At 34.7% G+C, this 25162-nt stretch overlaps 2 protein-coding genes and 1 long non-coding RNA gene across 6 annotated transcripts in view; 1 reads left to right on the top strand and 2 right to left on the bottom strand.

Annotated features, from left to right (window-relative positions):
* The first annotated feature begins 533 nt into the window (after window positions 1-533).
* SYCP3 (synaptonemal complex protein 3) lies at window positions 534-12503 on the top strand. 3 transcript variants are annotated; one of them, XM_081822293.1, is made up of 8 exons: window positions 534-618; window positions 1489-1638; window positions 2137-2203; window positions 2349-2383; window positions 5012-5129; window positions 5956-6055; window positions 9548-9646; window positions 11914-12503. In XM_081822293.1, the coding sequence occupies exons 2-8, from the start codon at window positions 1506-1508 to the stop codon at window positions 12040-12042; spliced, it is 681 nt and encodes a 226-aa protein (XP_081678419.1). In that variant the 5' UTR covers window positions 534-618; window positions 1489-1505; the 3' UTR covers window positions 12043-12503. The 3 variants fall into 3 exon arrangements, with proteins under 3 accessions (XP_081678419.1, XP_081678420.1, XP_081678421.1); XM_081822295.1 differs by lacking the exon at window positions 534-618 and having other exon boundaries at window positions 1150-1638; window positions 11914-12018; window positions 12146-12503; XM_081822294.1 differs by lacking the exon at window positions 9548-9646.
* Window positions 12056-25162, bottom strand: part of CHPT1 (choline phosphotransferase 1) — a 31594-nt gene continuing 18487 nt past the window's right edge. Inside the window, exons 4-9 of one of the 2 annotated variants that reach the window (XR_014145877.1) lie at window positions 23505-23589; window positions 20769-20900; window positions 18330-18488; window positions 17748-17873; window positions 15053-15251; window positions 12056-12225 (exon numbers count right to left, since the gene is read on the bottom strand). Coding sequence is in view for 1 of the 2 variants with exons in the window: in XM_006731300.2 (XP_006731363.2) it covers window positions 12181-12225; window positions 15141-15251; window positions 17748-17873; window positions 18330-18488; window positions 20769-20900; window positions 23505-23589 (658 nt within the window). In the remaining variant the exon portion in view is untranslated. The remainder of the gene's footprint in view (window positions 12226-15052; window positions 15252-17747; window positions 17874-18329; window positions 18489-20768; window positions 20901-23504; window positions 23590-25162) is intronic. The other variant, XM_006731300.2, reaches the window with a different exon arrangement.
* Window positions 16284-17737, bottom strand: LOC145721885 (uncharacterized). Its single transcript, XR_014145879.1, has 2 exons — window positions 17567-17737; window positions 16284-17499 (listed from the first exon to the last, which is right to left on the bottom strand). It is a non-coding gene; the product is annotated as an uncharacterized LOC145721885 (long non-coding RNA).

Genomic DNA, 25162 nt, shown 5'->3' with positions numbered 1-25162 from the left:
TAGATACTTAGTGACATGTGAAGTAAAAAGTGAGTGGCAGAATATTACAAAGAATATGGTATTATTATTATTATTTTTTTTTGGTATCACCCAGACACAAAACCAAGCAAAGTTAAGGACACTTACGTGTGGTAACAAAACGTAGAAAATGGGAGGGACGACGATTTACACTTTTTCAGGATAATTGAAACAATATCTCTGAAAGGGGAATTGGGGGCGGGGATAGGATGGAAAGGATTTCCTGAGAAAATGCCAAGGGTTCTGGTACAATTCTACTTCACAAATTAGGTCATATGTTCATCATGTTTCGTAACTTATATATTCTGCAACGTTCAAATATAAAAATTTAAAAAACAAGTTAAAAAAAAAAAAACAAGACAGGAACATACCTCAAGAGCGCTTGCCGGCGTACGCAGCGGCCCGCCGCAAGGCGCTCTAGGTCAGCAGTCTCGTGGTCAGTTGCCCGTGGGGGCGGAGCCTGTGGCCTTCTATACGCACGCGCGCAGCTACCAGCCAATCAGCGACGCCCTCAGGCGAGATGACCCTGGCTTTTCTCCCGCGTGAATTCTGAGTTGCTTCAGAGGAGCGTCGCGCTAGCCAAGCGTGAGCCTCACTCAGGTGAGGAGGTGGGGGGGTGGGGACTGGAGTGGCAGGAACACCTGTCTGGAGACCTATACCTGTGGGTGGTCTTTGGCCATTGGGTTTTTTTTTTAGGCGTGAGAAGGGGAGGACTTTGTCTAGCGCGAGAGTCTGAGCCAGAGGCTACTCTCGATCTGTGAGGTAAATCTTTCCTCTTGGCTCTACCTGGGGCCTCTGACAGGAAAATGAAGTCAGTGAACTTCACTGAGGGCAGGGCCTTGAGCAGGCGAGGGGCGGGTGGAAAGCCGAGGGCTGAACGGAGTCTGACTGGTCACGACGCCCTGGGCAAGTTTATATCCTCCGGGGAGCAGTGTGGGCCTTCGTCCCTCTGCGCGTCTCTCCCTCGTGCCCGCCCCAAACCTGTCATAAACAGAATGAACAGGGCTTCTCTTCCTTTGTCCTCGATGTCTGTGTTGTGAAAATCTTAGGCGTAATCGTTATTTCTCAAAGCACAGATTGCAGAACGTTTTTATTTTATATTTATTTTGCTCTGAACTTATTTTGGGGCATGCTCACAGGATCGAACCTGTCAACAACTACAATTTCACTTTGTGACGGAAATGCACAGACTAGAATCTAGCCCGAATTTAGCCAGAATCTGACAGAGACCGGATTAAAATTCAGATCTCATAGCCCTCAGATGCCAACTCTCCATCGCCGCACACCTGGAATCAGGGTCGATGCTGTCATTATCTTCTTTGTTAATTTTGGGCCAACAAAATAAGTGAGGAGACTCCTAAAATATTATTCAACTAAGACAAACTTTGATATCGCTAATTTTGAAATTTACCAATTTACTTACATGGTGTCTTTGGATTCAGAAGGTCTGACAGATTTATGTTTTAAAAGTCAGAAAACATCTAAATATGGTGCCCTCTGGAAGAAAACATACAGGGAAATCTGGGAAGCCATCAATGGAGGATCAGGTTATAAGAGCCTATGACTTTGAGAAAGAAGATAAAAAAGATCTGAGTGGTTCAGAGGAGGATGTTACTGAAGGTACAGTATATCTAATATTGTTGGGCAGTCACTATGTCCTGTAGTTCATTCGTCTGGGATGCACTACATTTTAGACTATAATAAAACTTTATTTGTAAAGCATTTTCATGTACTTCATGTTTCTCATTTGGAGTTCGAAAAGTTTACACAGCATCTCTTACCTTTATAGTCATTATTCTCCAGATGTCTGTCTCATAAATAAATAAGTAAATAAACCTAACTATAGCATAAATATATATAATATGTAAAAATAAATAAAAACCTGGCTTACTATGACATTAACACAGGAAGGCTTGCAAAATTGTTTCTATAAAATGGTCCTGGATCCTGATTTAATTCCATCTAAACTGCAGAGCAAGTACTGTATTTATATCTGCTTTAAAAAGTTATGTTGGCACAAAAGCCTAAAAGTCCTCAAAATTAAGATATTATACCATTAAAAATTACTAAAATGGAATATTTAGTTTCAAAAATATTTTCTTTTTATTGTCAATGCAGGGAAGACTCCAGTAATTGATAAGCATGGGAAGAAAAGGACTTCTGCAGCAATATTTGAAGATATGGGGTGATGTGCTCAAAATAATTTTTTCTGTTACATAAAGTCCTTTAAGAAAAGTCTACTTTCGTTGTCCAATGATTATTGTTGTAAAATACATTGTATGTGTGATATTTCAATCTTTAATTAAAAATTTTTTAATGTAATTTCATAGGGGTGAAGTACAAAATATGCTGGAAAGATTTGGAGGTATGTTTTAGGAGATATTTGTTTTTTAAGATAATTATTTTAAACCATATAACACATAATCTGTGTAATAGGAAATGTTAATCAGTGGACTCTAAGACTGTTACCTAATGCTTTGTCCTCATATATAAGATTTTGCCTAAGTATGTGTGATTCAGCTACATAGATTTCCTTAATCTCCAGTTGTCAATGTGAAGAGTAAGAATGGTATTAACAGTGGTGAGGTAAGAATGGTGTTTTTATTTTATATATGTGTGAATTTAGAGAACTGTGCAGTTTTAGAACAAAAATGGAAGGGGAATGTCTCTATCCCTATTTGTATGAACTTTCACAAACTCATGGACTAAGTGTTAAAAACACACATATCTTTATATATGTCAGTTTTTCATTTTCTCAATTTAGTTATTTTCTATGACATTCCTGTGTTCTTTTTTCTTTTTTTTTTTAAATTTTATTTATTTATTTGACAGAGAGAGACAGCGAGTGAGGGAACACAGGCAGGGGGAGTGGGGGAGGGAGAAGCAGGCTTCCCGCGGAGCAGGGAGCCTGATGCGGGGCTCGATCCCAGGCCCCCCGGATCATGACCTGAGCGGAAGGCAGACACTTAACGAGGTGCCCCACCTGCGTTCTTTTCTTGGGGGCAGTATAAATCGAACCCTTTAAAATACCTCTTTATTGTTATTTTTTACATTATTAAACTATGTAGTTTAGAAAGGTAACCCTGCTAGCTAGTAAGAAGTACATAATCAGATAAAAAGTTAATAAACCGAGGTGCCTGAGTGGCTCAGTCGTTAAGCGTCTGCCTTCGGCTCAGGTCATGATCCCAGGGTCCTGGGATCGAGCCCCGCATCAGGCTCCCTGCTCCGCGGGAAGCCTGCTTCTCTCTCTCCCACTCCCGCTGCTTGTGTTCCCTCTCTCACTGTGTCCTCTCTGTCAAATAAATAAATAAAATCTTAAAAAAAAAAAAAAAAAGTTAAACCTTAAATGGTATATTTGATATTAGTTACATTAACTGTGTTAGGGGATAGTATTCTTTTTTTTAAAGATTTTATTTATTTATTTGAGAGAGAGAGAGCACACATGAGCCAGGGGAGGGGGAGAGGGAGAGAAGCAGACTCCCTGCCAAGCAGGGGGCCCAACACAATGTGATCTCCAGGACCTGGAGATTTTGACCTGAGCGAAACAGGGACACTAAACTGAGCACCCAGGTGCCCCAGGGGATAGTATTCTTAAAAAAGAGTTAATAATTTGGCTCCTCTATATGGATTATTTATTCAGTCAAGTCTTTTTTGAAAGCTTTGCTCTATTTGGTGGCAGAAAAGTGTTTGTTTTATAATCTTCTAAATTTATCATAGGTGGATATTAGAAATATAGAGTATTTGTATAGTAATACAAATCCATCATGATTACTGAAAAATAATTATTGATGGTAGATTCATAGGCATGTGTTTAGCAAAGCATTTTTTGAGGTATTAAAAATTTTATGAAATACAGTACTTATGGGTAAAAATGTCCTATAAAAAAAAGCTCCTGAAATCATTGTTACACACCTGATACTAATGTATAACATTGTGTGTCAACTATACTTCAGTAAGAAAAAAATTTTCTTTTAGTAAGTCCAGGAAAAAAAAGTTCCATAAAAATATTTAAAAAGGTTCTCGAATGAATTTATCAAGATATTTACTTAAGATGTTCCTACGCTTCGTTTCTATCTCTTTTGGTAAAAATTATATTTAAAAGTATCACGGAGTGTATTTTTTAAAAATAATTTTCGTATTTAACTGTTTTTATCCTTTTTGGATTCTTTTTAGATTTTTTATTTACTTTTGTGAGAGAGAGAGCACGAGGGGAGGAGAGGGTGGCAGGCAGAGGGAGAGGCAGACTCTCCGCTGAGCAGGGAGCTCTGATGCAGGACTCCATCCCAGGACCCTGGGATCATGACCTGAGCCCACAGTGGACACTTAATAAATTGAGCCACCCTTTTTGGATTCTTTTTAAAAATAATTTTGTGTGTTTCATATGATGGGTTCTAGCAATAACTCATCTACATGAGTTCTTTCATTTGGAGTGTATTTTACAAATTTAGAAAAATTTAGCCTTTATTAGTGTTTTCTCATGAGGAAGTTAAAGGTCTGTCTTTGAGACTCCCTTTTCTTTTTTCATGGTTAGCTTTTTTTAATCATCTCTAAATTAAAAATTTCAGTTAGGAAAATCAAAATAGGGATACTAATAGCTGAAAGTTTTCTTAGGAAAAAAAACAAATAATCTTGCTTTTTAATATTATACCTACTTTAAGATTTAATTTAAATTTTTTCAAAATTTTATTTATTTATTTGTCAGAGAAAGAGAGAGATAGAAAAAGAGAGAGAGAGAGTACAAGCAGGGGGAGCAGCAGGCAGAAGGAGAAGCAGACTTCCTGATGAGCAAGGAGCCCAATGCGGGACTTGATCCCAGGATCATGACCTGAACAGAAGGCAGAGGTTTAACCTACTGAACCACCCAGGCATCCCTAAGATTTATTTTTAAATGTCTTTCCAAAACAGTCGAACCAACTGTATCCCTATTTAATTTGAATGTGTGGGAACAAAATAATTTTCAACAAGTTTTAATGAATATTTATTTTCGATAAAGCTGACATTAACAAGGCTCTTCTTGCCAAGAGAAAAAGACTAGAATTGTATACAAAGGCTTCTCTCAAAACTAGTAACCAGAAAATTGAACATGTTTGGAAAACCCAACAAGAGCAAAGGTAAGGTCGTTGGGTTTTTTCACAGCCATGACATTTGTATCATTTCTTAGTATTCATTGCTGTAAATTATGAAAAATACTATCCTCTTCTATTTATCGGGGTCTCTAATAAAATATATATTTGGCTTGATTTTTCTTTAAGTCTTTTTGTTCTATAACCTTCTTCATAGACTTGAGATATATTTCTTAGAAATCAATGCAGATTGTCTTTTTCTGCATTTAAATAACAACTGAGTTTTTTACTCTAAAGGTTATTCATATTCATTCTAGAAATGCACCAACTGAATAAAAATTAAATGTCATATAAATTATTAGCCTTGTGATAGTTACCTGCTTAACAATGTAGAAAGATCAGTCTTATTGTAAATATTACATCTGTGTGTTTTAGCTGAATTGACTTAATTGTTCTTTTTTACAAAATCATTGTTGTACCAAAGTGGGGAAAAATTAAGTGGAATATTTGTTTGGAAATCTTACATGATAAACATAATAACTTCATTGAATCTATTTATCATATCGGAACCTATATTTGGTTGGAAAAAATAAAAAACTGGAGATGAAATGGACTTTTCTGGAAAAATTACATATATAATAAAACGTCCATAGTTTTTAGGAACTAAAGCATGTGAGAGGGCTTTTCTGTTAGCTGGTTAGGAAAAGAAATACTTCCCAAATCAGCATAAATCATAATTTTACATTTTGGTTTCATATTTGAAAATTTAAGATGTCATTATTTCCTTCTTTAGTATTTATAAAGTATGTCAAATAAATTTTGTTTTGAATGTTTTGGTATACAATATGAAAATACTCATTTTTGCGTTTTACAGGCAGAAGCTTAACCAAGAATATTCTCAGCAGTTTCTGACTTTGTTTCAGCAATGGGATATAGATATGCAGAAAGCTGAGGAACAAGAAGAAAAACTAGCTGTTAGTATCACACTTAATTTTATAATCAGTTATAACCAAGTGTCAAGTAGGAATGGAGAGCCTAGCTGTGTAGTAGATCTGTGACACTCAGCTAGGTTCCATTTCCCATGCTGGCTATGTGTTTTGGTCCTGCTGAATGGTAAACCAGAGAATTACAAGCACATACCGTACTTACAAAAGCTGTTGGCCTTTGCTTCCTATGTTGGTTGTGATTCTTGCAGTTCCAAGTGGGTTATTAGTTTATATAAAAGAAGGGTTATTAGTTTATATAAAAGAAGTCCAGGGGTAGTTTAGCTTCAGGCATAGCTGGATGGGTATAAGAAAGAATTGCTTATATAGTGTCATTTGGGCACTGTCTCCAGTTTTTTTTTTTTTTTTAAAGATTTTATTTAATTTTTTGAAGATTTATTTATTTGTCAGAGAGAGAGAGAGTGCACAAGCGGGGGGAACAGCAGGCAAAGAGAGCAGCAGGCAGAGGAAGAAGCAGGCAAGACTTGATCCCAGAACCCTGGGATCATGACCCGAGCTGAAGGCAGATGCTTAACCAACTGGGCCACCCAGGTGTCCCTCTGTCTCCAATTCTTAATAGGCTCTTTCAGTGTGGTAAGCAAGATAGCTTCTTGCAATTTAAACTTACTACAAGTTTAGTAACCCCAGTCGACTGGGTTTTTCTCAATAACTAGCAGAAAGATAGTTTTGCTCGAAAACTGGCAGAAAGAAAAGTCCTGTGGAGGAATATCCCACTGATCTAGTTTGGATCATTTGCCCATTCCTGAACCAGTCATGGCAAAGCATGGTTTACTCTTAATGGCCAGACTTGTGTTACATGCCCATTTCTATGGGAGATGGGAGTGAGCACCACCCATATATTATGTAACTACATTTTAACTATCCTTTTATTTCATTCTTCCATTTATAAAATTATCACACATTTCTTATTTAAGATCTCAGGTACTATTCATATTAAATAATTTTAGGGCTTGGTTGGGCAGCTCAGTTTTGGAAATGTTAATATGAAACATCCAAGAGAATGTGTTGAGTAGGCCATTGGTATAGGAGTCTATAGAGTTCTGAAAAGAGATGAGTTGAACATACAAAGTTGGAAATTCTCAACATAAAGACAGCATTTAAGCCGTGAGATTGGATGTAAATGTAAAAGGGAGGTCTAAGAACTGAGTTCTGGAATAAGTACTTCAGTGTTTAGAGTTCAAGAAGATAAGAGAGAACCAGTAAAAGAGACTGAGAATGAGTGACCTAATAGGAAAAAAATGACTCCAAGTGAAGTCAAGAAAGCCTTTTAAGAGGGAGAGAGGATTAACTTTGTTATATGCTGCAATGGGTGAAATAGGGTGGATTTGGCAATGTCAAGGTTGTTGGCGTTCTTGATCAGAATGATTTTGGTAGAAAAGGGAGTGCAAAAACTTGATTAGAATGAGTATAAGAGAGAATAGGAAAGAAAGAAATAGGGTGGTGGCCTGAGTAGAAGAGGAATAGTGTGTGGTTTTTGTTTAAGAATGTAGAAAGAACAACATGTTTGTGTGCTAACAAGAATAATTTTGAGGGAAAAATAAAAAGTAATGGAAAGAGGAGGACAGTTGTTGAATTCTTAGAATGGTTGGAACATATGAAGAAATTGGTGGTAGCAGAGAACAAGGATAGTTCATCCTTAAAAACAGGGAAGAAGGTAGAGTATGTGAGCACAGATGTAGGTACGTAGGTAGAAATGGTGATGAAGATTCAACGTTCTCTTTGGATTACTTGTGTTTCTTTAGTGAAATAATTAAGGTCCTTGGATGATAGAAAAAACATGTTGCCTTTTGAGGTCAAATGAGAAGGTATAAAATACTTTCTTGAGTGGATCAGTGAATGGACTAGAGAAATATAATTTCCAAGCAGCATTAAGGATCGAAGTTAGGCTTGTGATCACAGTGATTACAATTTAGAGTGAGACATAGCAGCGTAATTGTGGGCTTTTCTCCAGTCACGATCAGCTGCAGGGACGTAGGCAGAGTAGCTGGAGTTGAATTTTCCAGGATTGGGGTTTAGCCAAACAAGTGTGACAGAGTAAGAATAGGGCAGGATATATATATGAAAGGAGTAATTATGATTGACCATAGAATTTAAGCTGGGAAGAAAGTGAGGACATGGGAATAGGGATAGGGGACAGTGAAAACTAGGTATAGGATGAGTAGATTTTAGGTATTGATAGAGATTACTGAGTTGTAATACTAAGAGCGAGTCAGAATGGTAGGCAGGTAGTGGTTGAATAGTGGGCTGTTTGGAGAAACAGCATGAATAATGAGTGGTTAGACCTGGATTCTGGAAACATACTCTTTGCAATCACATCCTGGTATGCCCAAATGCTAGATGTGAAACTGGAAAAATTATCTTTATGTCTCAGTTTCCTTATCTATGAAAGGGGAGTAATAATACCTGTCTCATAGAGTTGAGGATTAAATGCGTTCTGGGGATTAAATGCGTTCATACATAATATGTTTATTTAAAAAGAATTCAGGGGCGCCTGGGTGGCTCAGTCGTTAAGCGTCTGCCTTCGGCTCAGGTCATGATCCCAGAGTCCTGGGATCGAGCCCCACTTCGGGCTCCCTGCTCCGTGGGAAGCCTGCTTCTCCCTCTCCCACTCCCCCTGCTTGTGTTCCTTCTCTCGCTTTGTCTCTGTCAAATAAATAAAATCTTAAAAATAAATTAAAAAAATTCAGAGTGGTGTCTAACACAGAGTTAATATGACATTTTCTATTGTTAATACTATGTAGAAGTTGTAGTTATTGGCAATGACAAAATCTAGGATATGAGCATGTTTGTGAATGGCTAAAGTAGGGTGGGGGACAAAACCATTGGTGGAAAGTAGGCCAAGAAACTGAAAGATCAGCATCATTGGAAGGATCATACATGTTGATACGGAAAGCACCAAGAATTAAAACATATTTCGAGTATTGTTGGGGTGCCTTGGTGGCTCAGGTAAGCGTCCAACTCTTTTTTTTTTTTTTTTAAGTTTTTATTTATTTGTCAGAGAGTGAGTGAGCAAGCACGAGCAGGGAAAGATGCAGGCAGAGGGAGAAGCAGGCTCCCTGCTGAGCAAGGAGCCCGCTGCTGGAGTCGATGTGGGACTTGATCTCAGGACCCTGGGATCATGACCTGAGCTGAAGGCAGATGCTTAACCAACTGAGCCACCCAGGGGTCCCTAAGTATCTGACTCTTGATTTCAGGGTTGTGAGTTTAAGCCCTGTGTTGGGCTCCACATTGGGCATGGAGCCTACATTAAAAAACAAAAACAAAACTATTTTGAGTATTGTTAAGTGTTCGTACTAAATGACTGGTAGGATTATTATTGTTGTATATTAGTGATGAACTTGGTCATAATAGTTAAAACTGTTGATTTAAAAACCATTCCTTTTTAAGTTCAATGTAGAATTATTTTTTACTAAATTTTAAATTTTACCCAAATTGTTAAATTTTCTTCTTTTACATTTGTAGAACATGTTTCGACAGCAACAAAAAGTTTTTCAACAATCTAGAATTGTTCAGAGCCAGAGACTGAAAACAATTAGACAGTTATACGAGCAGTTCATAAAGGTCTGTTGTATTTGGTTATGTAATACATTCTTATATAACATTATATTTGGAAGTAGAAGAAAATTTTTTCCTTCTAAGTTTAAGGGAAAAAACATTTTGCTTATTATATATTTTAAATTCTTAACTACTTTCCATTTTAAGTGTTAAATATATTTTTACTTTATGATTCTAATGTTTTTGTGGGGATTCTTCCAAAACAGGAAATGGTAAATTGGGAATTTTATTTAAATGTATATAATGTGCATAAAATTCATACTTTAATAGTTCTGTCTTAACTGAAAATAGAAAGTCTGTGAGTCATTTCTAGGTAGTCTTTTACTTGTCTTTGTATCTCCAGTGTTTGCTAAATAGAAAATACTCAATTGAAAATGAGGAATATTTTTTATTTTCTAATGTAATATATATGTATTTTATGGCATATTTCCTTTTAGGATTATTACAGTGACTAAAAATGGCTTTATATGCCATCTTATAATAAGAGATGGCCCAGACTTATAATAGAATGAAAAAGCCAGAGGATTAAAAAGTTGTGGATTGAGAATTATCTGACACATATGCATATTAGTGAATTGTGGTTTTTGGCATTGACGTCTTACTCATACAGATATATATTTATTTTTTAGTAACTGTTTATAGGAGTTCATTGGAATCCTGCACATACTTTTTTTTTTTTTTGATGTGGGTTCTTTTAGATAATCTTGTTCAAATGTTAAAATGTCACCCTTTTAAAGGAATCGGGATGCTCTGAGTAAACTAGTAGTTTTAAACCAATTATTTTTATTTTTATTTATTTTTTTTTTAAAGATTTTATTTATTTATTTGAGAGAGAGAGAATGAGAGAGAGCGAGTACATGAGAGGGGGGAGGGTCAGAGGGAGAAGCAGACTCCCTGCCGAGCAGGGAGCCTGACGCGGGACTCGATCCTGTGACTCCAGGATCATGACCTGAGCCGAAGGCAGTCACTTAACCAACTGAGCCACCCAGGCGCCCTAAACCAATTATTTTTAAAGAACCTTAATATGTATGTATACCAGAGTTACTTTAAGTGTTTCCAATCAGCTTGCTCTAATGCTCCCTAAAAACCATTTAATTGGTGTGAAGATTGATAAAGTACTAAAAAAGATTTCTTCTAAATCTTATCACTAAATGTTACCACTTAGGCTAGGAACTTTAGTATTATATTTGACTTCTACATCTCCCTTATTCTTCATATCCAGTTATTAGTAGGTCCTGTAATTTTTACTTCTGCAGTGGTTCCTTTTTTTAATTCCCAGAGCTATTATCCTAGTTTACAGCCGCATCATTCTTTGCTTGTACTATTAAACCTCAACTGATTTTTTTCTATTCTCTAAACTACCCTTCATAGGTCGGTCATATTATCTTAACTCCTGAAAAAATCGATACTTACTCATTTTCAGTTCTTAGGTATTCAGGTACCCTCCCATAATGTGATTCTTTCTCTCTCTATGCTTCAATTGTTAACATTTGTCCTGTAACTCCCACCCCTCCAGATAATTGCCTTCTCTAAATCTCTAAACTCACTGATTGTGTACTTCCATGCTTTTACTTATGCTCTTGCTCTAAAATACTTTTACTTTTTCTTTCTCTATTGAAATCTTACTCTTTTGCCAACTAAATTGGAATCAATCCCTATTCTCTACTATGTAGTCACAACAAGTTGCATTTCCATTCCTACTATAAAATTTTGCATTATTTCTGTTTACATATTTCTTACTGGAATAAGGGAGTGATCATGTATTAATATTTTTTAATTTCTCCACAACACTTAATACAATACTTTTTATATAGTAGGATCACTATTTGTTAGATGAATAATATTTATAACCTAATTTTTCATAAATTGAAAAAAGTTATATTACAGATCATTTTATTCCTTCTTATGAATTCACATCACATTGACGATTAGTCATAATAATAACTACCTGATATTTAGAAAGCTTATTAGAAATTTTAAAAATTACAGTATTTTTTTTTGTTCTCTTTTGACCTTAGCAGCTCATTAACCCATTATTTTGAGCAAAATACACTACTCTTATACCTCCTATAATATTTGATCCATGTCTGATGCTTTTATTCCTTGAATGGGTATTTTGGTTTCCACTATTACTTACAATATTTTAATTTGGAATAAAAAATGTACATTATTTGAATATTAAAAAGTTCCTACTTCTGAAAATTAATTCTACAAGTTTAGAATCTGAGATAAAAAGTGGTAGTTTGTAACTGAACTAGCCTTTTGTGTTTTAGAGTATGGAGGACTTGGAGAAGAATCATGATAATCTACTTACTGGTGCACAAAATGAACTTAGAAAAGAAATGGCTATGTTGCAAAAAAAAATTATGATGGAAACTGTAAGTCATTATATTTTAAATTGAAAAAAATGAGTAATGCAAGCATTGAAATATTTTATTTGCTGAAATATGTATAACACTTATCTAAAAATTAAACAAATGTTTAATATTTCCTTTCATGTAACAGCAGCAGCAAGAGATGGCAAGTGTTCGAAAGTCTCTTCAATCCATGTTATTCTGATGACTCTTTGAAGGAAGAACTTGAACCTAAGTAATATGATACAATTATAACATTAGCTATGAGGCATGTAATTCTTTTAGAGTGGTTTAAAATTTCTAGTTTAAAATAATACATCGTGTTAATTGTTAGCTTAAGTGCAAGAACCCTCCTTCTTTTAACCTTCACATAAAGCTGAACAGTTATGTGAGTAGTAGCAATTCCTAAATTATATATACCAAGCTTCCAGCTCTTTAATAGTTAATAGTGAATTTTTCTCTTTAATACTTGTCAATTAACTTTTAGCAATAAAGGTGATTTAATTTCAGGTTTTGGCTTCTTTAGTATATTTGTATTAGTCCCAAAGGGACTATAGAAGGTTACATTGTTCTTCTTTGAGAAAAAATATACAAAATATATGTTATATGTACATTCTACTGTATATACTTAAGTTACACAGCCAATTCTAACGAAAGTATGATTTCAAAAGAAAATTTATTCTATTGACTTATATAATTTATTAAAAACCCAAGTTTGTGTTCTGAAATAAATTAAACTACTAAAAACCATTAAGAAAACCAAACAAGATATATAAGTATCAGTTTTAAGACATGGATTTGTGACTATGTCATTTCCACAAAGACCTCAGAATGCCGTTTAATTGGGCTTGGTCCACAATTAAATGACACATGCCCTTAGTAATGATTAAAAGCATATCATTAACATACCTAATTACTTATGGTTTAAATACTTGACATCTGTCTTTAAATTACCTAGAAAATATTTTGTTTTTCAGTTTTAATATTCAGTAAATATATGGAAGTTTGATTACATTCATTTCCAAACTTGAACAGTTAACTTTATACCTTGTCACTAAAAATCTGCATTTTTTAAACATAGAATAACATATGAAACACTAGATTTAATAAATATTAAATCGTTTCAGCATTTGTTTGAAATATGTCAGCTAAACTTATTATTTTTTGCTGAAATTGCTTTTGTTGAATCATTCAAAACAAAAATATCCCCATTAGGAGGACAGGATTGGTTTTCTCCTGTTTTTTCATGTTTTAAATTCTAATTTTTGCCCCTATAACCCACCTTTACCTTAGTTTTAAGGTTTTCCAAGTTTTATTTTTTATTTATTTATTTTTAAGATTTTATTTATTTATTTGACAGAGAGACAGCAAGAGACAGAACACAAGCAGGGGGAGTGGGAGAGGGAGAAGCAGGCTTCCCACTGAGCAGGGACCATGGGATCATGACCTGAGCCGAAGGCAGACACTTAATGACTGAGCCACCCAGGCGCCCAGATTTTCCAAGTTTTAAAAAGCAAGTCCATACTGATTCTCTTTTTTTTAAATATGACAACTTATATAGGAAGAAATTAACAATTATCTGACATTAAGGAGCCAGTTCCTAAATTTTGTAAAGGACTTCTTTAAAGCCAAAGTTTATGTTGGAATATAAATCTTAAGTACCAAACACTTGAAAAATTCCTATCTGAGTTTGAGTTAAAGTTAGAAGCAAAATAAGTACTCCAGAGTGGTTTCTGTGTACTTAATTCACATATTTTTTCCTTTCAAGGAATATCAACTTCCACTATTTTTTCAATACGCCTTTTTATTGCTTAAGATATAGTATGTGTTCATTACTTTTTTTTTTTGATTATTTCATCATATGGCTTATGGTCTATAGAACTGTTAGACAAAATTAAAAATAAGGTAAGATGGGGAGTCTGAGTCACAAAGATCCTTATAATGGTTCCAATATTCATAATGAGCAACCTAAATACTTTTCAGTGAGTGGAAAGATAAGAATCAGTACATAATGTATTTGGTGATGGGATGACTGACATTTATATTATCCCCCTTTCCTCATGAATCGTTTTTTTGAGGTAGCTTTAGCTGATAGTCTAAAGGGAAGATATTTTTTCCATGTTGTCATTAAATTACTAATTTTCTTTTTAAAGATATTTGAGAGAGTGAGTGAGCGAGAGAGCACAAGGTGGTGGGGGTAGGGGGAGAAAGAATAGGCGGAGAGGGAGAGGCAGGCTCCCCGCTGAGCAGGGAGCCTGAAAACCTGGGCTGATCCCAGGACTCTGGGATCATGACCTGAGCGGAAGCAGACACTTAACTGACTGAGCCACCCAGGTACCCCATAAATTACTAATTTTCTTACAACAACTTTGCTTTAGCTACTTTTTTATGTTTCATAAAAGGGGATCTTTAATGTCTTTTTTTGTGACAATGAAACTTTAACTTAGAATATCAAGGAATGATGTATAAAGATTCATTTGTTTTTCTGAACTGGTAAGACAAATTCCTTTTACTAAACATAAATTATAGAAAATTCCAATAGCCCTTTAAAATTCTAGTTGCAAACAAGTATTTCCTTTTATATGATAATAATTAACACAACTTGAAAAATGGCTAATTAAAAAACACCATTTCTTATAACATCATTTGACACAGTAATTACAGTATTACAATCCATGCACTTACGCAGTATTATGAACTCACTTGTCAATTTTTTGCAACTGAAGTAAGCCCTCACCCTTAAGATGGCTAAAATCCTTTAAAGCCCTGAATTTTTATGTAGTCCTTTAACAATGAAAACCCCGAGTATCTGATAAAGATTTTTGAGACAAAGAGACTGATCTTTACAACTATAGAGGTTTACTTTCTTGTCCTCAGAAAATTGAAATTTCTTCCTTTGATTTTGTTTTTAACTAATTTATAGACTGTAATACTCTGATAATACCTGTGATCAAAATTTTGATACGCAATGAGGGCTTCACAACTGAAATAAACATAATGGAATCTATAGGACTTAATGTTTTATATTCAAATATAACCTTATATATTGTATACTAGCCTCCTGCAAAGGGGAATTTCCTTCACTCATAGGTCCCCTAACTGCTTCTCCTCTTTTCCTTGGGCTATTAGTCAATATGCTTGTGAACCTGTTCAGGTGCTTCATGATATGAAGTCTTGAAGATATTTAGATGAAGGTGTCTTGAAATTTGCAGGCACAAAGCACTAAAGTACATCATCATATCAAATGAAGAAATGACCTTTGGAAGCAAAAAAAATAATATGAAATGTATTACGGTCTATCTTTTCTGAAGCAGCAGATATTTTTCTGTTCCCACCCTTCCCACCCCCTCAGATCTCAAACCTTAACCTAAAATTCTTCAACGAAAATATTACATTTTAGAGTACTTTCATATATTTCATATTTGGACCTCACTAAAATCCTCTGGAACATGCAAGGTATTTCACAGATATGATCTGAGGCTCAGAGTGGTAAAAGTCCTAGACAAAAATACAAAAGCTGGAAGGTAACATAATTGGTCTTCTGACTCCACATTCTTTAAATTTTCTGCTATGCAACAAAGCCATAAATTTTCTATTAGAAGAGCTACCAGTCACTATTAATAAAATCATTCCATCATATACATTTCTTTTTCCTTTGAGATAGTTGTAAGAAAGTAAAGGCCTGGAAAAGACACCTTAGTTGAGGGGAGGCATATACAAAATTGTGTTGAATACAAAATTAAGGAGGAAAGCACACTCTAAAAAGTTTACCAAAGACCAGGAGCAAATGCTTCCTTTCAGAGAGGGAGGCTCACAGCTGTCAGTGGAGAGGGAATTCTCACCCATTAGGGGAAAATCTCCCCCATATCATTTACTCGAAAAGCTCTATCTGACCCTTTTCTCTCTGAAGTAAGAAGCTTTTCTGTAAGGATGCTAAATGGCACATTATGTTTTGTTTGGTCCACATAAGTGTTTTATATTGTTTTAAATTGTGGTCCACATACTGTTTTAGAGAAAAATGCAATTCACTTTCCTCACCATAATCTCTACCACTGGCATAAACCAGGCCAACTCACTCACTACAAAATAGGTGCTTGAATTTTTAACACCTGGTTTTAAATTATGTTAAACAATTCCATTTGGTAATACATATGCAAGCTTAGTAAAAGAAACCCTACATTGAATTTTCAGACATTTTGAATAATCACCCCCTATTTCTTAAATTTAGGTTGTTTTGGAGCCCTAAAAATATGTACACTGGATAGGAAATTATTCTGATTTTCAAACACTTTTTATTTTTTTTTTTAAGATTTATTTATTTATTTATTTGAGAGAGAGAGAGAGAACAAGTAGGCAGAGAGACAGGCAGAGGGAGCAGGGAGCCCGATGCGGGGCTTGATCCCAGGACCCTGGGATCATGACCTGAGCCAAAGGCAGCCGCTTAACTGACTGAGCCATCCAGGTGCCCCCAAACACTTTTTAGACTATTGCCTGAAAAACTTCCAAGGATTAAGATTTACATCTCACCACCATTGGAAGAATGGAAGACTTCTGAATAGGCCATGGATGGATATTAAGCTATTTACTCCAGAGAAAAAAATTCTATAGAACCTAGTATAAAGAATCATCAGATGTACTCCTGGTCTGTGCACAGAACAGGTATATTTTAGTGCCTAAGTCTATATTTAGTGCCTACAAATAGGGTAGATTATTCAAATTATCAAGAGATTCACTGAAGGATTTCTTTTAGCACACTTTAATAGGTGTTTATGTATCACTAACAATTAGGTGAAAGCCACTGAGGTCCAAAGGTAAGGGAAAACAGAGCAAAGTTGTTCAGAACCACCATTAATTGAAGACCATAATAATGTCTCAATAAAATAAAAAACTGAATAATGCTCCCTTTATCCATGTTTGTAATTAAGGTGTTACCAACAGTGATTTTCTTTTCCTCAGATGGCTAGGGCTCTCTTAAGCACATAATTTTGTGTTTTATAATAATTTTGAATAGAAACTAATATATGTATTATCTGTACCACTTTCTTAAGCAGGTCATAGTCAATGAGAATTTAACCTTTGCTTGATGAGTCATCATTATTGCTGTAAGTTATACACTGTCCTCAAGAGCCAAACAGATATATCAGGTTGCTTACTTCTAACACAAAATGGTCCCAGAATCCTGTACTTGGTAGTATTGTCTTTTCTGTTTCATTTCTTCAATATTAGCTGACAGTTCTTGATGCAATAAATGCCCACATGTTCTAACACTAATTCCATCTAATATACCTGTTCCCTGCTATAAGCTCGGAATAATTCTAACAAGCTTGATTAAGTAAAAGTCAGACACCTAATAAGTATTTGCAGTTCTCTGGGCAGAGTGAAGTGATTTTTGACATCTTTGTATTGTTTTCGGTGAGGGAGAAAGATATATTTTTAAGGTACACAATTGGGTTTTTAAGGATTTAAGTTGTTGGAAGCCTGATGCCCAGATAATCTGGGCCATTTCTATATACACACACACACACACACACATACACCCCCAATTCAGGGCTTAAAAGGAGTTAATTTACACACACACACCCCCCACCCCCCAATTCAGGGCTTAAAAGGAGTTAATTTTAAATATTCAGAAACATTTACAGTATAGACTAGATAGTAAGACTATCTGCCTTCTCACTGAAATGACTCTTAAGCATAGGGTTATCTGACATCTATTAAAAATAAATAAAAATCTTAGCAGGAAAAGAACTTACCATTGCTATCCAAAGAACAACATATTCGTCTATAAAATTATCAAAGTACTGGTCTAAAAATAAAAGACCTGGGCCAAAAAAGACAGTGTCTTGAAGATACAGTTCACTTTTGGTCATGTGAGCTATCTATAAAAAAGTAAACAAAATAATTTCACTATTAAATTTTAAATATTTTAGCTTTTATTTTTCAGGAAAGAATTATAACTTTAATTCACTATTAAGACAAAGATAAAGAGACCATTTATCTGGATTTAATATGGAAATACTAATTCTAAAACTTCTCAAATTCATGACTGGGTAGCTCATTAAAGTTCCTGATATTTCAATTCCTTGATATCAGAAAGTTATAGTTGATAATTGTAACTAAACAGATAATTAAAAGAACTTAGCATACAGAAAGGAAACTATCTCCCTGAATATAACATTAACCCATTCACAGTTTTACTTGGAGCAGAAATAGCTAACTATTATAATGATAACACCATTAAAAACCTACCCATTGTATGAAATAGTTTCCAGACTTGTATTTGAGGACCAAGTACATTATTTATACCATGAAATATAAATAAAAGAATTTCTTACCACCAATTTTTGTGAAACTTTAGCAAAGACACATCCAAACATAAGGGTATAAAGACAAGGATGCTTTTCAAACACATTAGTTGCTGACTTTTTACAGATCATTATTGCCAATATAATAATTATTCCTATGTGGAGTCCAGGTGACAAGACACTAGTGCCCTAAGGGATAAATCAGAAAATCAGCATCATATTTTAACATTGCATTTATCACAGTGCAAACATTTTCTGAACATCTATTTTGTTAAGAACTAGACACCTAAAGAAGAATATAATGGAGTATATGGACTAATGGAGTATGTAGACCTTAACTGTCTTCAAACTTCCACAAAACCCTAGGGTTACACAGAGGTAATACAGTGCCACAGATGTGTGATTTCAATTTTATATATACACACATTTTAAACTACCACTAAAAAATATGATTTATTCTACACCAAATTTTACTGTGCTGAAGGCCATCAACATTTGATTGCCAAGTTAACCTATTTTGTGCAAATATTGAAGTAAAGCTTAACCTGCCAATTTTATTTTATTTTTTACTTATTTTTTAAAATTTTATTTTTAACTAATCTCTACACCTAACGTGGGGCTTGAACTTATACCCCGAGATCAAGAGTCACATGCTCTATCGACTGACCCAGCCAGGCACCCCAACCTGCCAATCTTATAAAATAACCCCTGATAGGAAAAGTTTAATTCTGCCCCAGTCTCTCTATATACCAACACCCCCCACCTTTGCCTTTTTTTTGTGTTTAGACTGCAAAAGCTCTCTTGTGTAACACTGTAAATCCAACCCATTACATTTTTATCTATGTGAATCAGGATTTTCTCACTACTGCTCATCCTAAACAAAATATTGAAATAAATTTGGTATTAAGGTTTACTAAATCTGTAACTACCAATTTAAATATATTCATTAAAACAGCATTATTCTTGTTTATTGTTTACATAAGTTAGAATTTACTAAAAAATTACAGTAATTATAAATACTATTATTCAAATTGCACAATAAAGTATGTATACTACATATATAGTATACATATGTATATAATATACATAATAAAATGTACATATGTATATAATAAAATATGTATGTTAATAAGTTATAAAAATTTAGACTAATGTGCTCTTATCTATATTATGGTTTTGTAGATTTTATTCAAGAAAATCTGCTTCTGGGGCTCCTGGGTGGCTCAGTCGGTTTATCGTCTGCCTTTGGCTCAGGTCATGGTCCCGGGGTTCTGGAATGGAGCCCCACATCAGGCTCCCTGCTCAGCAGGGAGTCTGCTTCTCTCTCTCTCTCTGCCTCTCTCCCCTGCTTGTGTTCTTTCTCGCTCTCTCTCTCTCAAGTAAATAAAATCTTAAAAAAAAAATCTGCTAAAAACATTGGAAAATCACCAGTTTAAGAGTTAAAAATCAGGGCGCCTGGGTGGCTCAGTTGGTTAAGCGACTGCCTTCGGCTCAGGTCATGATCCTGGAGTCCCGGGATCGAGTCCCGCATCGGGCTCCCTGCTCGGCAGGGGGTCTGCTTCTCCCTCTGACCCTCCCCCCTCTCATGTGCTCTCTCTCTCTCATTCTCTCTCTCAAATAAATAAATAAAATCTTTAAAAAAAATTAAAAAAAGAGTTAAAAATCAATCACTTCTTAGCCATAGTGTTTGATTTTTTTGTCTTCCTCCAAACAATTATCAATTATTTCTTTTTTTTTTTTTTAAAGATTTTATTTATTTTTTAGAGAGCGAGCGAGAGAGAAACAGCATGAGAGGAGAGAGGGTCAGAGGGAGAAGCAGGCTCCCCGCTGAGCCGGGAGCCCGATGTGGGACTCGATCCCAGGACCCTGGGATCATGACCTGAGCCGAAGGCAGACGCTTAACCATCTGAGCCACCCAGGCACCCAATTATCAATTATTTCTTAATAAAATATTCTTTAAAGTGGACACTGATCCTCACTAAATCTTCATTTCTTTATTAAAATTCATGTTCCAGGTAGCACTCTAGTTTATCATCCATGGTCAAGCAACAAGTGTTCCTAAGTACCTCATGCATAGTACTGTACTGAGGTCAACTGACAAAACACCTCAGAAAATGACTACTTTTTCCACCTATATCAGGGCTTCTGTATCTAAATAAGTTTTACACTTTGCTTTAGAATTATGTATATAAAATGTATTCAGAAAGACTGATAATTTATGAATTACGTGGATTCCTTTGAAACTGTCTTGAGAGCCAATTTATGTCATTTAAGAGAACGAGGGGTGCCTGGGTGGTTCAGTCGTTAAAACTTTTTAAAATACTTTTTGTATTATGTGCCTAAAAAGAAAGACATTTGGTTCCCTTCCCCATTCTTGGAACATTGGCATATTTTTAGTATCTCTGTATCTGATAATAATAAAACTTGTAATAAAATTAATACTAAGTGATGATGAAATTAATATCTTACTGCTATTGTGGATCCATTCTTGCCAACACCACCATGGAGGATGACATGGAAATAATTTGAACAGGAAAATATTGCTCCACCTACTACTCCAAGAACTGGAAATATCTTCAATTTTATTTCTAGAATGGGTATCTTTAGGGGTAGAGGAAAGAAACAAATCATTAAGAAAATAGAATTTCTTTTCCTATTAAATAGTAAAGAAACATTATGATATGGCCCTGTATGATAAGCTATTCTTTTTCTTATAATCAAACCTTAACTCCTGGATGTAGCCTATAGCGGTAAATTTTCTTTTAATGGTTTTATTCATTAAGTGAAAAATGAATCCACCAAATTCAGGGAAGTCTACTTACATAACTGTGATGAAATATTTAATCTCACAAGCCCTCATCTGACTTAAACATGAAAAAGGATAGTTCACTTGAATTTAGTACCTCTAAAAGGCAGCATCACAGGAAAAGTTAGACACCATGATCTGCATCATGAATGTGACAAATATCACAATGTGTGTGCATGCAAGAATTTTGTGCAGTTAATATCCAGGATTAAATCTCCAGCAGTATATTTACCTGTTGGTCAATTTGCTGTTCAAGAAAACCTCCAAAGGCAGCAAAGGATTTAAAAAACAGTAACAATAAATTGCCAAAAGCTATAGGCTAATGTGTTTTGAAAACAGACTTTGAAATATTGTACCAACATTTGTGGAAACTACAGATTAACAAATATAGAAAATCTACATCTAAATAAGTATTATTTTTGGTAAGAATACGCAGGTGCGCTTTCTTCCTATGGTATTGCCAAAACACTGAATGAAATGATTTTAAGATTAAATTAAATTCTTCCCCATTATAATTAATTCAATTAAATTTAAGACAACCACATCTGACTTAATAACCTAACTGCCTCTAGGTCAACATTCACCTTTTTAAAGGAACCAGCTGAGCAGCTAACATACATCACATCCCTCTAGTATATTTTAGAGGCCTACAGTAGCATATCTTTGATTCTATTATTCTTCCAGGATGAGAAGGAATATGAATGGCTCAGGAAATGTACCACTACTTAAAAATATGCTCCAAGTCTGAGCCAGTGATATGAACTATAACTGGCAATTCTGAAACTAATGCCACAGAGAAATTTTACTATTTTTTAATAGACTTAATCTTTAGGGCAATTTTAGATTCATGACAAAATTGTATGGAAAATACAGAGTCCCCATATACTCCCTACTTCCATCCCCAATGTCTCCCCCACTATCAACATTTCCCACCAGAGTGTTAAATTTGTTATAATATATGAACCCACACCAATACATCATTATCACCCAAAAGCCATAGTTTATATTACAGTTTACTCTTGGTGATATCTACATTCTATGAGTTTGGACAAATGCATAATGACAAGTATCCACCATTATAGTATCATACAGAATAATTTCACTGCCCTAAAAATTTCCTGGGCTTTGTCTATTATCCTTCCTTCCCCCATAACCTCTGGAAACTTCTGATCTTTTCACTGTCTCCATTATTTTGCCTTTTCCAGAATGTCATATAGTTGGAATCATACAATATATAGCCACCTTTTCAGATTGGTTTCTTTCACTACATAATATGCATTTAAGGTCCCTCCATGTCTTTTCATGTCTTGATAGTGCTTCCTTTTTAACACTGAGTAATATTCCATTGCCTGAATGTACCATAATTTATCCATTCACCTACTGAAGGACATCTTGGTTGCTTCCAAGTTTTGGCAATTATGAATAAAGCCGCTGTAAACATCCGAGTTCAGGTTTTTGTGTGGACATAAGTTTTCCGCTTATTTGGGTAAATATCAAGGAGCACAGTCGCTGGATCCTATGGTAAGAGTATGTTTAGTTTTGTATCTCTTACTATTTTTACTGGAGGTATATATCTGAGTGATTAAAAACATAGAGTCTGGAATCAGTCTTCTTAATTCCAGTACTTACTAGCTATGTGTCCTTGGACAAATTGCTTAATTATTCTAAGACTTACTTATAGAACAATAATGATAGTATCTATTTCATAGTATCGTTCTGAGGGTCAGATAAAACAGTGATGGTAAATTGTGGGAACATAAGGTGTTCAGTAAATGTTAGTTGTTGGCTGTTGATATTATCCTTATTATTCTTAATTCTATGGGCATGAGGTTGTGAGTCAGCCGGTGTTATGGACTTGGGTTGTAGAGTCAGAATAATTTATTTCTTCCTAAATTCTCTTTCTATGCAAAGCATGGATTTGTAACACTGGCCTCCTGAGAGTTAACTTTTATCAGAATACTGAGGCCAACCAAGCAGAAAATAAAAACACTCCTTAATATGGGCAACTTTACCTCATAGTAGATTATAAAAAATGCAAACTATTAACTTTTCTTTCCTAATATTGAGTTTCAAACATAAAATATTTTACTGAATTTACTTTTTTTATGTATCTATTTTATGAGATAAATTTTAGCCTGGAAAAGGTAGTTCAACTAGTGTGTTAAAATTTTGTATTAGGGTAATGGGGTCATTTTCTTCTATGTGGTAATATATTCATGCATAGGGAAAGTGCCAAAATAAGGTATATAGGATAGTAAAATTATAAAATGAAGAAAAAAGATTAAAAAGTGGTATGACCATTAAATGTAATGCCAAGAATTTCTGAAGAAAATTAACAATGCATTTTTTCCTAAATATTTGTAAAGTACTTAAATATAAATTTAAATATTCAGATTTACCGTATAGTCCCACATTGTTGCTCCTTCAAATGTAGACAACACAAAGATCATCACTAAAGCTAACTGAATTTCAGTTACATCCACTCTAAAGAGAAAGGACAAAGAATAGAAAAGGTATTTGTAAATAAAATTCCTGAATATGAAAGTCAGTTAACTATAGGTTACACATCAAAGATGTAAGAGTCTTTATAGGCTTAGCTTATTTATACCTTTAGTTCCATCACTGAATTATCCATCTACACGTTAAGTGAAAAGCCCCCTGAACAACATGTGCTCACATATAGGTAAACATTAGGATATGCACAAGGGGAAAAAAGCTTGTACAGCATGTATAAAATTGCTGAGAGCAGTTATCATTGAGATTACAGAAGGATTTTACTTTCTACTTTATGTACTTCTGTAAAATTTGAATTTTTAAATAACAATCATGTATTACTCTTGTAATGAGGAAAGATAATAATATAAAAACAACCAGATGACTTAAGACAATTCTTAAATACTCCCAAGTGAATTTCGCTTAAAAAGTAGGGAAAATTCAAACAGCTTTCCTTATTAGGTTACTAACAGTCAATACAGTTTTTTGGTTTCCACAGACATTTTTCCTCTAATATATGAACATACTTAAGTTTCTTTTTTAAAAAAACCAACTAAACCAACCAACATCAGTCTCTAGTCCACATTCCCTGAAGCTATCGATTCCTCTTCTTTGCTCCATAAAGAGGCTAACTGAAAAGTAGTCCATATTTGTAATTTCTTCCTCTTCATATTTGCTGCTTAATCCACTGTATTCTGGTCTTCGGCCCCATTCTACTAAAATTGTTTAAGGTAAACCATAACTTTCAATTTATCAAATCTAAGGGATACATTTCAGTTAGTACCTTGGTAACTTCTCTGCAATACTTAAAATGCTGATCATTCCCTCTTTCTTAAAATGTTTTGCTATGTTCTTATTTATTCCATGCTCTCTCCTGATTCTCCTACCTTGCTGGAAGCTCTTCTCAGGCTCGTTCCTAGACTGCTGCTTCTTCCACGTCTTAAATGCTACTATTTCCAGAATTCTATCTTTTCTCCTTTTAGATTTTCTTAACAATTATATCTATACTTAGACTACCATTTATAGGCTAAGGACCTCAAAATCCCTATCTCCAAATCCACATTTTTTTTTTTTTCTGCTGAGCTCCAGATTTTTATATCTATCTACTTGAAATCTCTGCTTGGATGCCCTGGACTCTTTAGATGCTAGAGGAATACTTACTGCTCTGCAAATATAAGATATGTAGCAATTACATGACAAAATAAAACCAGACAGGTAAGAAAATACTTCCAGACTAAGTTACTTTGGGGGCAGTTAGTAGGAGAAGGTGAACCGAACATTAACCCACAAATAAAAGGAAAATATAAAAAATGATAACCAGTATTTATAACATCAGTGGCAGGCAAACCAAGGCCTCCAGGCTGCAAGTCAGTTGAAAAAAGTAAACATAATAATATAACATGTAGTACTTTGTAGAGAAAAAAGGAAGAAAAGTACTAATATTTACTGAGCATCTGAGTCTTATCAGCTATAAATTATTCCAATAAATTAATTTTTGGAGAGGGAAATTGAAATGATTTTTCCATGCCTATACTGGAACAGCTGAATATTGCCATAGGAAAAT

This window comes from Leptonychotes weddellii, chromosome 5 (genome assembly GCF_054177405.1).
Source record: "Leptonychotes weddellii isolate Sample4059 chromosome 5, ASM5417740v2, whole genome shotgun sequence".
Classification (NCBI taxonomy): Eukaryota; Metazoa; Chordata; class Mammalia; order Carnivora; family Phocidae; genus Leptonychotes; species Leptonychotes weddellii.
Note: the sequence above shows the minus strand (reverse complement) of the source record. Positions and strands in the feature narration are given on the sequence as shown.